Source organism: Lepisma saccharinum, chromosome 29, assembly GCF_977018435.1.
Source record: "Lepisma saccharinum chromosome 29, izLepSacc3.1, whole genome shotgun sequence".
NCBI classification, from domain to species: Eukaryota; Metazoa; Arthropoda; class Insecta; order Zygentoma; family Lepismatidae; genus Lepisma; species Lepisma saccharinum.
Genome location: NC_139257.1, coordinates 21,526,393 through 21,537,462, shown reverse-complemented (window position 1 = coordinate 21,537,462; position 11,070 = coordinate 21,526,393). Strand labels below are relative to the sequence as shown.

At 35.2% G+C, this 11,070-nt stretch overlaps 1 protein-coding gene across 5 annotated transcripts in view; it reads right to left on the bottom strand.

Moving 5' to 3' along the window:
* Positions 1–515: 515 nt before the first annotated feature.
* LOC145981585 (glycosyltransferase 8 domain-containing protein 1-like) overlaps positions 516–11,070 on the bottom strand; it is a 104,613-nt gene continuing 94,058 nt past the window's right edge. For 4 of the 5 annotated variants that reach the window (XM_083114940.1, XM_083114943.1, XM_083114941.1 and 1 more), the window contains one exon: positions 516–9,863. In XM_083114940.1, the coding sequence (XP_082971066.1) occupies positions 9,691–9,863 (173 nt within the window). In that variant the 3' untranslated portion in view covers positions 516–9,690. The remainder of the gene's footprint in view (positions 9,864–11,070) is intronic. The other variant, XR_014440973.1, reaches the window with a different exon arrangement.

The following is an 11,070-nucleotide window of genomic DNA, read 5'->3' as shown; positions in this document are numbered from 1 at the left end:
CGAAGGAGGGCATGACACTTCAGTGCTGCTTGTCCCATGTTCCTTCGGTATGAACTCTATCCTCTGTCTTCTACATTCCTCTGTTGGACAATTTACTAAAAAACAACACATTACAGTTACTTTACTTGGAAAGTAATATGTTACTTTGCTATCCAATTAAGATATTTAACTGATACAGAAATATCACATGAGCTCCCTGTAGTGGATATTTTTCTGGTGTAACTTTATATGCACAAGTGCAGTGGCATGGCGTGACTTTCAAAAGTGTTACCGACCATCATTATGATAATGTCTGAATAGTCGTTTTCACGTTCAGAAGACCCAACGGCGCTTATGGAGAAACCACACAGTGTTGCCAATACAGCGCTAGCTCATGTCGCCGATGTGTCACAATGAAGGTGTTACGTATTTTGTATATATAATGATAATTATATGTAAATATTAATATTATACTGTGAACATTACAGTTACCCTTTTTACTATGATCCATTGGGATCACTACACAGGCGAGTGTAATGCACGAATATGACACTTCAGAAATCACTTAAAAAAGTAAAAATCACTGAGTGCTCACACAACTGAAAACACTTTTTTGAGAGAGGAAAAAAGTCTAAACAGACCAAAGCAGATCTCTCACTCAAGTGAAGGGAACCTGGCACATGGGTTAGATTCAAGTTGCAACCCAAACAAACAAATGAGTTATGGCCCACGTGAACTGATAAGACGTGAATGACTCCAGCAAGGCATGTCATATTTCTATCTTGAAGCCCCATATTTTGTCACGTGTTGGAAAGCCTTTCAAAGGTTAATATGGTGTCTATGAATTTATGTGTACGTTGGAAACTGAAAGGTGATCTTCATTTCAGTATTAATGTCGACAGTAATGTAAACAAAAACAATGTGTATTTGCGACAGCACTAATGTTGCTCACAACAGCAGCATTGCAATTATTGTCAATTATTAAATTTAAGTAATTTCAATTCCATGATAATAAACTGCATGAAGTTCATATTTTTACTGAATGGAAATAAAATAACAACTCGAAAACTTGGTGGTGATTAGCTGGAATGCTGCGGTGAGTCAGCTCAAGATGGCCAGACAACGTCTCCTTACTTCGTGCGCGGTTCGGGTTAAAAAGAAACTCCAAATGCATGGAAGTAATATTTCTGGGAACCTTTGAGTGGTTATAAAAAATAATTTCATTATTTTCTCCACAACTTTGTTGCTGGAAGTTTTTACTTGGAATTACAGAACAAAAAATGGCCAGCGACGACATTTTCTACTGCACGAATATAAAAAATCTCCACATACATTATTTGAATATTTTTTAATGCAAATATGCTTTAAAGTATTGATAAATTCTGAGTACCACCATCACCTATAACAATTAAAAAACAGTGTCAATTGTTTTAATAATGAATGCTTCAATTTTACGGCATGTTTCAACGTTAGGAATGAAAACAATGTAAAAATTTTGTTTTCACAGAAAATTTGAGTTTTTAATTTATCTAAAATTATGTAAGCAAGTTACCAGTTTTTTGTGTTCACCATCGTATTCTCTACAAAATTTCCTGCAAAACTGCAGGTACCGATTTTACTTAAGCTAAATTTGTAAATCCAGAAATTTCACAACAGCGCGCTCGTATTTCCCATAAGAAAAGCATTGCCCATAAGAGCCCATTGTGTCTTCTGAACGTGAAAACGACTTTAGACATTATCCCCACCCCCAAATGTTTGAGATTTAGATTTTTGTTGGTTTTTGCAATCTGCTCAGTTATTCAGCCACAAACACTCCCAGAAAGAACTACCACTCATGAGACAGTAACCGTGAAAATCCAATGAACAGTGGTCAACCCTTTTTTGCAATTGAGGTGGAAAGGGGAAGAAGAACCAGGCTTTTCTTGGGTCAGTTTGATGTTTGTGTGGTGAGCAGACGACAGAACTCCCATCCTCCTGGGACAGTCAATGTGGAAGGGAAGCCCAGCTGTACGTACTACTGTTGCAGACTTAGTATTTTGGAGCAAGGTTTGTCCAACTCTTGAATCGCACCAAGGAACTATATTTTTGTCTATTACCTAACTGGTCTCGATTGTAGTTATATCCAGCCTTGGCTTTGACGTCTACCTCTAGTTGCTTCACAGAAATAGTATCAGGATTTAGCTCTTTTCTGCCAATCCAATGTGACAACACTGGGCTGTGCTGGCAGGCCTGACCGGTACCTGGGCCCCTGAACAGGCATATGAATAACTCCGCAGAACTCTTTGCCCCAAAGTCCCTCCTCTCTACCCTTGCATTGGCACCCTCTCCTCGTGTTACCTCTTCTTTGCGCTTCTGTCGGCTACAGAAAAAAAATATCCTATGCAATATCTACTCGACGGCAACGCTGTTGGTTAACGTATGTAACAATGTTGTCACTTTATTGAAACTTTTTAATTCTTTACATTTTGCTGTTACCACACTGGTTACATGCATGCCACGCCTCTGCACTGCACAAGTGGTTTTCTTGGGATATCAACCAAGTGATTTCCGGATATGAGAGTAACATTAGCTCTTGAAAGCTCGGAAGCCTATCCGGAAATCACCTGATTGATTTTCTGAGAAAACATCTTCATCAGTGGCTGCCAGGAAAGCTTCAAGAATTATTTATATGACAATTTTAAAACAAAACAACAACACCACCTCTGAAGTTGGTAAGGTAACACACTAAGCCTGTTCAGTTAATTCCCGGACAGAGAATTTGAAAAAAAAATCATAGGAAGGACCTACCATCTAATTGATAGTATCACCCTAGAATTAGTCAGTCCCCTTCTGATACAGTGCACTTAGTCCATCATTGCTGCAAATTGTAGAAAACATAGTGGTACCCTTATTTCCGAATACCCCTCAATACACTGGTTGTGTTATGTTTAATGTCCTCAAAGCCATGAAATCTTCAACCCTTGAGTGTATTTTTCAATTTAGGGAGGTAAAAAAATCACATTGGGGCAAGGTTGGGCACATAAGGTAAGTGGAGCACTATAGAATACTCTTCTGTGCCAACAAATTGGTCACCAGCGTTGATGCATGAACTTGGACATTGTCATGGTGAACTTGCTGAGGCACTATTTTTTTTTACACACACTGCATCCCAAAAACTTCCTTTAAAATTTGCGACATGAGACCACAGACATATTCGTCTCTTTTGTGATTTGCACTGATCAGCACCTTGATGCTTTGAATTTTCCTCTTGTTCCGAATAATGGAAGGAAGTTGACTATTCCTTCTTGCATCACACTTACCATGATTACAGTCACATCGCTGCTATTGCATCATCTTCAAACATTGCCATGTTCATTGGCAGCTTCAATTCACCATGTTGGGACAAACATTCTGTCCAGGTATTAAATGAATAGTCTTAGCATAGTAATGAAGTTGCAATTACTCATGTACTTTCTGTAATACATTACGCAAGTACAGAAAAAGTAACGCACTTGCATTACATTACTCCCAATTTCATATCTTCATCAAGTTTTACAATATTTGTTTGTGGTTTTTGCATTTTTAATATTTGTAAATGGTAATAAACATGTGGTACACACTAATGAACAAAATTCTTTGTTTTTTTACCTTGATTAATAAATTTGTATCGAAAATTAAATCCACGGAATAACCAATTCAAATATACATTAAAACTATTGATTTCATGCAAACTATTTATCATTGTTCTTCTTGAAGGTTCGCATAACCACTTTTTGTACATGCAAAATAATCTAACACAGTTATTTTTAGTGGTTTTTATTTGACAAAGGACATATGCATAAACAGGGGAGAGAAAATTAAGCAAAAACGAAGGGGAAATTGGAATAAAATGGGTAGAACTAATAATAATAATAAAAAAAAACATGTGAAGAGCAAGTTGGTTAAGTTTCCAGAACCACCTTCAATTTTCTGCACAAAAAATGGAAGATTTTACCTTACCAGACCAGTTCAAGAAGAAAGGGAAGGTCGGTGCCACCAGAAGGAGGAGGGGAGGGAAGACAAGAAGAGTGGGTTACAGGATGGAGGGGTGGGGGAGAAACAGCCAGGTATGACACCTGCAAGGTGGAAAAAAAGGGTTTACTTAGAAGGAAATAAGGACACACATTCATTCCTTAGAAGTGTGGACTGACTAGCCATGTGAGGTTGTGTTGTTGTATGTGTAGCTTGAAAACATTCTGGGAAACCAGAATGAAAAGTTGCAGATAAAATCAAATAAAAACCGCTAAAAATAACTGCGTTAGATTATTTTGCATCACGGTATATACACCTTAAATTTTTAGTGCTATGTAAACTAAACATTACTATTGCCACATGAAACTTTGTAATAAAAAATGCAATTACTTTGAACAATACTTTAACATACAAGGCACAAAATACCATTTTGATAAAAAATTTACGTAATGTACAGTTTCTTTAATACTCTGAGCAGCCACCTGGAAGACTCCCAACATACAACACAAAAAAAATCCTATTGTATTATTTTATACTGTTCCTAAACTAATCTTGCCTGCAATGAATATTTGGCAATCATAGTTCTAACTAGTAAAAATCCTTTCAAGTTTAAGCATTGTAAGCAACTGTTGAAATATCTTGTGTGTACTTGTACTATTCTTTACTGTTTTTCAGGTTAAAACAATAAAAGTGTGCTATAAATGTACTTCTGCAACATCATTTCTAACCTCCTGAATATTGATTAGGAATTTCTATCATTTATAATCTTGAACAGATGTAACAATGTATGAATTATGACTCATAATGAATAGCAATATTTCTTTTGTCTGGAAAAATTGTAAGCAGAGGGCAAAAACATATTATTTTCCTCAGAATGCATATTAACTTTCATTTTTTTTCACAACACACAAAAAATTCTGTCATCAAATGCACAAGTGAAACATAATTGCAGATGAAATACACGTAAAGCATATATAACTGATGTACACAGCACAGAAACTGAAACAAAATATTTCAGTTTCACAAACTTCCTGCTTCTTGTTGGTCATCATGGAAATGATTCATCAAATTGTACACAATCCACAATACATTTTTTCCCCACTATAATAAGTTTGTAAAATGCTAGCTGCTATAAAAGCAATGAGGTGTTTGATTTTAAGATCTGCATATTGCAACACTGTTCTTTTACTGTTCGATGTTAAGTTCACAGAAGCATTGATTTGAATTTGAATTGTTCAGTCTCTGATGGTGCAAACAAAGAATTTTGTGAAATGGTGGAAACTTTTCCTTCAATATTTGTGCTGTGTATATTAAGATTATACGAGGGTAAGTCAGTAAGTAGTTGACAAACGTTTATTAAAACTATACTATATGAGATACCGACTAGAACACCACTTTTATTTTTCAACATAACCTCCCACCAACATCAAGACACTTATTCCATCGCTTTATCAGACTACTAACTACATATCATAAAACAGGATAGTGCTGTCACCTTCAGAAACTAGTCGCTACTATTTTCAGCTATCCCATATCAGTTTGTGACCTGATTGATTGATTGATTGATTTAGTTTATTTTACTTCGCGTTTTGTGCCTCTTGGCTAATTTGCGAAGATGGGGATGAGTGATGAAATGGTTGAAAATGGACATTCACAAACAACCATACCCGACCGGGATTCGAACCCGGGACCCTTGGCGTCGCAGCGCGATGTGCTAACCACTCGGCCACAGGGTCGGGCAGTTTGTGACCTATTTAGTGACTTACCCTCATACATAAAGAATGCATCTGGCTGTGTTCGAATTCATAGTTCAGTCGCTAGCTTGCAAATTTTGGTTTCTCTGCTCATGTGATTAGAGAGTTTGAGAACACGTGGAGTAGATGGGTACAATTGAAAGCGGGCAGTGATTACATGTATTACATTTCATGTTACCTGACTTACCACTTGTACACCAACTTTTTCATATGTATAGAAATTGCCAGAACATTTGAAGTTGTTGGATTTCTGTCTTTGCTTTACTTGCAGAAAGGTAAAGTTCGCCATGCATATATCACCGTACCATGAAGGCACATTTAGGGGATAAGGGGGTAGGGCCTACACATTCTCGATCTTTGCTACTTTGGAGGATGTGATCAGCACCATACTCCGGCCACCTTTAACCCCCAGTTACTCATTGATTCGAGACTGGGCGATCCCCAGAGCTGCTTTATTCTGTTATATCTAATTAATAGGGCTCGGAAGTTGAGGAAAAATACTTTTCTTTCCTAGTGTCCGAAGACTAGGCCCAACATAATATATGTTAATTTTGGGTCATTGTAGGCCAGAAAAAGGTGGGTTTTATTTGTCCATTTTGCCTTTTTCGGCGTTTTTTGGCTTATTGGTCTTTTTTAGCTTTTTTTTAAGTCTTACCGGCTTTTTTTGTAATTTCACCTTCTTTCGACTACGTTTTACTGCCCATTCTCAATTCGAATCATCACCATCACCTCTTAAACATCATTTCTGTAGTAAAGAAATGAAAAAAATAAATAAATAAATATATTTGAACCATCCCTGAAATGAGAGAAAAACATTTTTGGACGACTGAAGCAGGTACGGAACAAGGTCCTTTAACCATAACTTATCTGGAAGGTTGGGCTGTAAGTGGCAACTTTATCTTGTTTTGAAGTTTTCAGCACGGTGTATACAACCATATTAATTAATTTAGATCACATTTATACTTTCTTTTTTCCGTTTTTAGGTCCTTTTTTTTACATTTTTAGGTCTTTTTATAGATCTTTTTTTTGGCAATTTATAGGTCTTCAACTTCCAAGCCCTACTAATTAATATATACAGCAAATAAGACTTGTTGCTGTAAACCAGTTCAAATTTTCGGAACACACAACTGCTACATTTCTGCAAAAATTTGTATTCGTATTATGCTCATTTTATGTTGCTCCTAAACTTTTCTGTTAATTACGACAGAAGATTGAATGTTAAGGCAACAGTGAAACGTTCATATCTTGTAGCAATAGCACTGTAAGAAGGCAACTGTACTGTGCCAAATAAGTCAACAGAAAGTCTTGTGGGATCCTATTGATTCTGACAAAATAAGTTCTTGGACATTTCCAAGTAAATTTTAAGACTGAGCCGATACTGATGCCAATGCTTGAAAACTGTAATAATTAAGTTGCTCAAAATAAATATTAATGTTAGTGATTAAGTATTCCACTCTAATAATAATAATTATATACATCCATTTTCCAAGATTTTTGCTTAAAAATATTTTAGAATTACATTAGAATATTAAATTACATGTTATGTTATCACAAAATTAAATTTTTTGACACAAAACTTGTGAACATTTTTGAAGAAACTAGAATTTTGCATAATTTCCAGGATAATTACACTCCGCAAAACTGTCGCACGGCATTTTGGTCTTTCACAGAGTCCTTAAAAATGCCAGAAAAGTATCGGCAGGTATTGGCAGATAAATTCCAGCCGATACCGATACATCAACATTGGTATCGGCTCAGCCCTAGTAAATTTATTATTATGTTATTACAAAAACAAACTCCAGCACTGTCATATAAGATACAGGGAACCACCAATTCCATAACTTGTTTGATGCGTTAAATATTTTTGACTTTCGAAATATGCCCTCTGATAGTTAATTGATAAATGTGTGTCTTCTTTGGTTCGTTGAGGAGTGTATATCCATTAAACAAACACCTAGTGATAAATAGAAAAACTGTAATTTAATTTGAACAGCAGAGCACAAATACAGAGGAATGGGGGAACTTTAGGAAATACTTATGAATTTGAACACTGCCATTGTCATACATTACTTTTCAAAAGTCCTAGAATAAAAGTTCGACACACACACACACAGTGCAAGCTCTTACTGACAAACGAACTGGCTATGGCACAAATCAACAATCCACTCCAATTCTGAGTGCACTTAATCACAATGGTGGCAAAACACATTTTACTATCTACAATGTTGTCTAAATATACATTTCTCACTATTTCAAAGATAAGGCCTTCATATCCTTTAAAAATTCTTATTTTAATCTTGAATGATTTTTTTTCCAGTCAAAAATTTGTTAGGAAAAAAATGAAGATGAGGGTGTTGCTGTTCCCTGAGGCCTCATTTTGAATCTAAGACCCCTGAAAAAAATTACAATTGTTAACTTGTACGTATGCAACCACACAGTACAGTTTCATGGCTGTCTCTCATGTAAATTTGTTGTTGTTGTTGCATAACATACTGAAAGTGACCTAGAGCCAGTGAAATAATATCATGTCAGTACTCTTTGTTTCAAATTATAAATTTATCGCCATACATACATATGATTCTTTTTACGGTATACAGAGTATTCATAAATTTTTATTCCATGATATTAACACACTCAACGGTGACACACATATAGATTAGAAGCAGCACAGTTTGTCTGTGTTGTACAAAGTTTTCCTTGTTTTCTGATAAATGACAGGGGTAATCATAAATCTGTACTGCATGGCAAGATAAAAATTATATTTTTTTTAGGGGTCTGTGAGTTGAAACAAGCCCTCAAGAAACGAAAGATTATTAGGAAAGGTGACCTTTACATGCTGTGAAAATTTGTTAGTGTTGTATTGCAACACCCTGTATAAAGGAATTACATATTTTCCCTCACTTAATATGTAAATTCAACTGTCATAATTTCTTCAAAAAAATGTATGACATTTGTTCAAGATTTACCTTTCTATTCTACATATATGGTAAAAAATGTTATCGAAAGATTAAGTAGTCAAATGCAAATTGCGTGAAGCATCGAATAGTGTAGAAATATTAACACGTGCATGTTAAACATGGGCGTCCGGAAGTGAGGGGGGGAAAGGGGGGGCCATGCCCCACCCCCCCTGGAAAATGAAAGTGAACCAAAAATTTTGTATTTCACACATATAATTTCATTTTAGCCACAATAATATGTGTTAATTATTGCATGAACACCATAAATTCAAATTTAAGCAATGTTTTTTTTAGGGAAGAATACTATTTTTGTGGAAAATGTGCCTTGTTTGCCCCCCTGGAAAAAACTACCTTCCTTGCCCCTCCCTGGAAAAAATCCTGCGGACGTCCATGATGTTAAATATTATTGTCTGTGCATCTAACTATGCAAACTCTTTCTACTAGCTTCTAGCATTCAAACTGTTAATGATCTACGACTGTTTCTATTTATACTTTTTAAGAGATTTCTGTAAATGTCTCTCATACTTAAAAATGTTTTACAATGCTTACAATGTAAGACTTTCAAAAAATATTAGATTTATTAACCATGGTAACTGCTTTAACAGTAGAAACAAAATTTATAATTTAACATTATATAAAAATTCACTGTTAAGATCTTATCTACCAGAATGAATCTGAGTTTAATTCGCAGTTCTAGTCTACATCTACACTAAATGCAAAAATAAAAAAATATAGAACAAAAATAATAAATGCTGTTACAGTATATAATACAAGTGTTAACATATGACCATTTCAACATGGTTCTTGTTTATTTCTTATCTTTAAACAGATAAAAAAAGATTAATTGGTTGACCAATGTATAAACGAAGGCTTATGCATGTGATATTAAGTGTCAAAAGGCTGTATTTACAATGAGTTATGTACAATGTTTTCTCCCCTGCACACGAAAACCATCACAGTTCCTTAAGAGCATAGCATTTCTTGTTTGTACCCATCTTCTTGCATGCTACTCAGCTTTTCTTCCTAACGGGTTTGAATCTTGCAAGAGGATCGGGGATGAAATATCTTTCCCACAGATCCACAAAAGATGACTGTCGACCCCACGGCTTGAAGTGCCCACTCCAATGTAGCAAGTTGGCTTTTTCTAGAAACTGTTTAGAGTAACGGGTGCCTGTAGTGACGCCTGTTCAAAAAAATAAAATACCACTTATTAGACAGTAATTTATTTTGCTAATTGATTATTGTTTGGTGTTACAACTAAGCAATACCTACAGCCGACCACTCAGGAGATGATCCCTGATGGAAGTGAAGCAACATAGCGACTCCACTTTTAGGGTTGTGGGAGTGCACCCTGAGTGCAGTAACCAGTGCAGCGATGGAAGGTTAGGGTTACGAAACATCCTCTTTTTCGAGTCCAAAAAATGATCCGGGCACCTCTTTTTTGGGGATATGTTTTAACTGCTTAACTTCAAAAATAGTTTTTCTTGTATGTACGCATTGCTTGCATTATAGAATTATTTTCCTGTAGTTTACGGTTATTACAAGCATAAGAAAACAGGTTTGTCAACTCATATCATCGAAGAGAAGGGTTTTAAAAAGATTAACGGGAAACACAGAGTTGAATGTCTGGGAAGCTTCGTTCATTGCAGAAGAACACTGGAATAAATTAAATAATGAAAATGGTAACATAGATCCAGTATGGAGTTTTCTTTTTCACAAATGGAGTAAGCCACCATCTTTAAAATTTAATGTAACAGAAAACATCAAGAGACTTTGTGAAAACAATGATGAATTTGAATTACCTGATGATATTTTGGATTCATAATTTTTAAAAAAATCTGAAATAAAAATAAAACAGACTGTTTTTTCACAGTTAAGTTGCTATATTACAACAATGTAACATTGACAACATCCATTATATAACAGATTCTATTTGTTTAAAAAATTACTAACCATTGTTATAACTATCTTTAATCAAAATGAAAATAAATGTCTGATGAAAGGAGCGTGTGTTCTCCTGAAACGTCACAAAGAAAAACTGTTTTCTTATGCTTGTAATAACCGTAAACTACAGGAAAATAATTAACTTCAAAATTAGTAACAAAATGTTATTTTTAATAATTGTTAATATTTTTTCAGTATTAAATTTCAAAGTAAGGAAATAGAACACTCTCAGTTGCAAGTGCAAACACAATAAACTATTCTTCCAACAAAGAAAAATTGTTGGACGTTTGCGTCTCTTCTGTTGTCACCGCCATGCTGCGTAAGGTTTTGATTTCAAAGTATTCCGTGGCCCATTCCGCAAGTTTCTAACAATTCGTAAGGTGTGATACATCGTGACTTACTTTCATAACATCAAAATTCAGAAATGAACATTAATTTTTAACTGT